General features: G+C 55.9%; 1 protein-coding gene across 1 annotated transcript in view; it reads right to left on the bottom strand.

Annotated features, from left to right (window-relative positions):
* RGMA (repulsive guidance molecule family member a) overlaps window positions 1-2,128 on the bottom strand; it is a 41,175-nt gene extending 39,047 nt beyond the window's left edge. The window contains exon 1 of the mRNA XM_019504033.1: window positions 1,909-2,128. Coding sequence (XP_019359578.1) covers window positions 1,909-1,922 — 14 coding nt within the window. The 5' untranslated portion in view covers window positions 1,923-2,128. The remainder of the gene's footprint in view (window positions 1-1,908) is intronic.
* Between the last annotated feature and the right edge of the window lie 94 nt (window positions 2,129-2,222).

Here is a 2,222-nt window from a genome sequence, read left to right as displayed (position 1 = left end):
ATCTCAGCATTGCCCTGGCCCCTGTTGCTTACCTGGGTATACGTCTGCTCGTCGGTCTAAGTTATCTAAGGACATCACCTAGATCTCATCCATAAAAGGTACTGGAGCTTTCTACGCAATATTTGGGTCTGAAACACCAAGGGCCAGATTCTAGTCCACCAATTAGGTGTGTCACTGGATTTGGGCACCTAAGTGTGACTCCAGTTCACCCTGCTCAAGTCTCTGAAAAACAGTTAATGCAAAAGCCGGTGGGTCCTCCTTCCCCTCCCTGCTTTTTTTGTGACTCAGTCTTAAGGGCAGGATAATGGTGTGTTACAAAAGTAGATGCATTAATGGATTTTCAGGAACTTGAACAGGGTGGAATGGAATTGCACTTATGTGCCTAAATCCACTTAAATGCCCAATCGGTGGAATAGACTCTGGCCCCCAAGTGCTCTGAGAGCTGGATCTTCAATATATTATGGATGAAGAAAGGGGAAGGAGGTTGAGAAGCAGGCAGAAAATGCATTTTAAGTTGCTTTCTGTCACACAGCCATCCTCACTCAGATCCCCTGGTGCTGATATTTGATGATGGGGGCAGGCATGTGACTCATCCCACCACTGCTGCTCTCTGTGCAGACATGCTAATGCCAGTCTAGGGTAAGTATTAGTAAACCTTTTTAAAAATCTGCCTGCCTCTTGGCCAGAGTAATGGCTAAAAAATGAGACGCGTACAAATCTCAGTGTCGCTCTCCCCGCAGATTTTGCACTTCAGTTCCACTCCTCCCAGGGGAGGATGCCGTCCATCTGAAAAGCGTCCAGAGGGGCACGTGCTCTCCCCTTGGACAAGACACACCGCTCCAGGGCCCTTTACACCCGGTAGGTGGCACTGCTCTCCCTACACCGCCTGCAAAACTATCCAGTTTCTAAAATAAATGCAACCCAAGGCCGCCTGAAACCACATGACATAACAGCAGCTTGCAAGCTCCCATTAAAATCTCAATTTGGGGAAATTGATTCTACCTCTGAGCGACTGGGAGGCAATTACTCCAACAGGCAGCAATCAAGAATCACATCAAAACACCACCAAACTTCCAGCTCCTGCCTGGGACCTGGCACCACCGCAACCCAAAAGGCACCTGTCTTGCAAATGCAGGGTGGCTTCCTTAGAGATGTCAGGTCCGGACTGAGAGCGATCCTGGGTGAGGCTACTGTGCCAGCTCACTGGGCACTTTCTCTAAATGCCCTGGCTTCAGGGCTGTGCTGTCCCTGATGTGCAGCTTGCTACCAAGTGCAATCAGGGAGGCTGCCGAAGAAGGTGCTGGTCATTAAGAGTCAAGGAAGAAGCAGCCTAGCCCTCTCTCTCCTCTACAACTAGTGCTGGGTCTCTCTAGGGACCGGCGGACTCTGACACCCACAAGCAGTGGCAGACACTGTGGCCAGGGCTCTGCAAACATTTTGAACTCTGAGCAGATAGAGATGGCAGCTCTTTGCCTATCACACTCCCCCTGGGCTTGGTAGGCACCTGCCTTGCTGCCAGGGAAGAAAAGCAAATTAGTATTTGGGTGGGGGAACTGATTTCAGTGTCCCTTTCTCAAGGAAGGGCACTTTTTGCCCCCTTCGAATCTAGCTCCTTTGGTGCCTTTCTGAGAGCAGTCATCAAAAGCAAGGCAGGGCGGCGGCGGCGATGATGGGGGGCATACGCCAGCCCCAAGGGGAAAGGATGGAGGCAGGGGACGAGCTTGTCCCTGGGAACTGCGACCTGCAGCAGCTTCTCAACAGGTCCCCAGGCAGCCGCAGAGCAAATCAAACAGCAATGGGGGGAGAGGGGGAGTCAGGGCGAGGCAAAGGAGGGGCGGGAAGGTCATGCAGGGGGAGCCTGTCCCATGCCAGGCATCAACCCCCTTTCCCCCCATCTTCCCGGCTTACCTGAAGGGCTGCATGAGCCTGTCCAGCCCGCGGGGGGTGAGGGCAGGGAGGGGCAGCTGGATGCTCCCAGCCCCGGGCGGGGGGAGATGGCAGGGCTTGTCCGCACAGGGGCACCCCCTCCCCGCCCCAAGCAGCCCCGGGGCGCAGGGCTCGGCCCGGCTCTCAGCAGCAGGACAGCGAGCGCCGCCGCCTCCGCTCCAGCTGCATGTCTGCGAGAGACTGGCGCGGCCGGGGCAGGGTGCGAGCCCCCGCCCGGGAGAGGGGCAGGGACAGGCGGGCGAGCCCCCTCCCCCGCCAGCTCCCCGGGCTCGTGC

Source organism: Gavialis gangeticus, unplaced genomic scaffold (genome assembly GCF_001723915.1).
Source record: "Gavialis gangeticus isolate Ggan-Ray unplaced genomic scaffold, GavGan_comp1, whole genome shotgun sequence".
Lineage (NCBI taxonomy): Eukaryota > Metazoa > Chordata > Crocodylia > Gavialidae > Gavialis > Gavialis gangeticus.
Note: the sequence above shows the minus strand (reverse complement) of the source record. Positions and strands in the feature narration are given on the sequence as shown.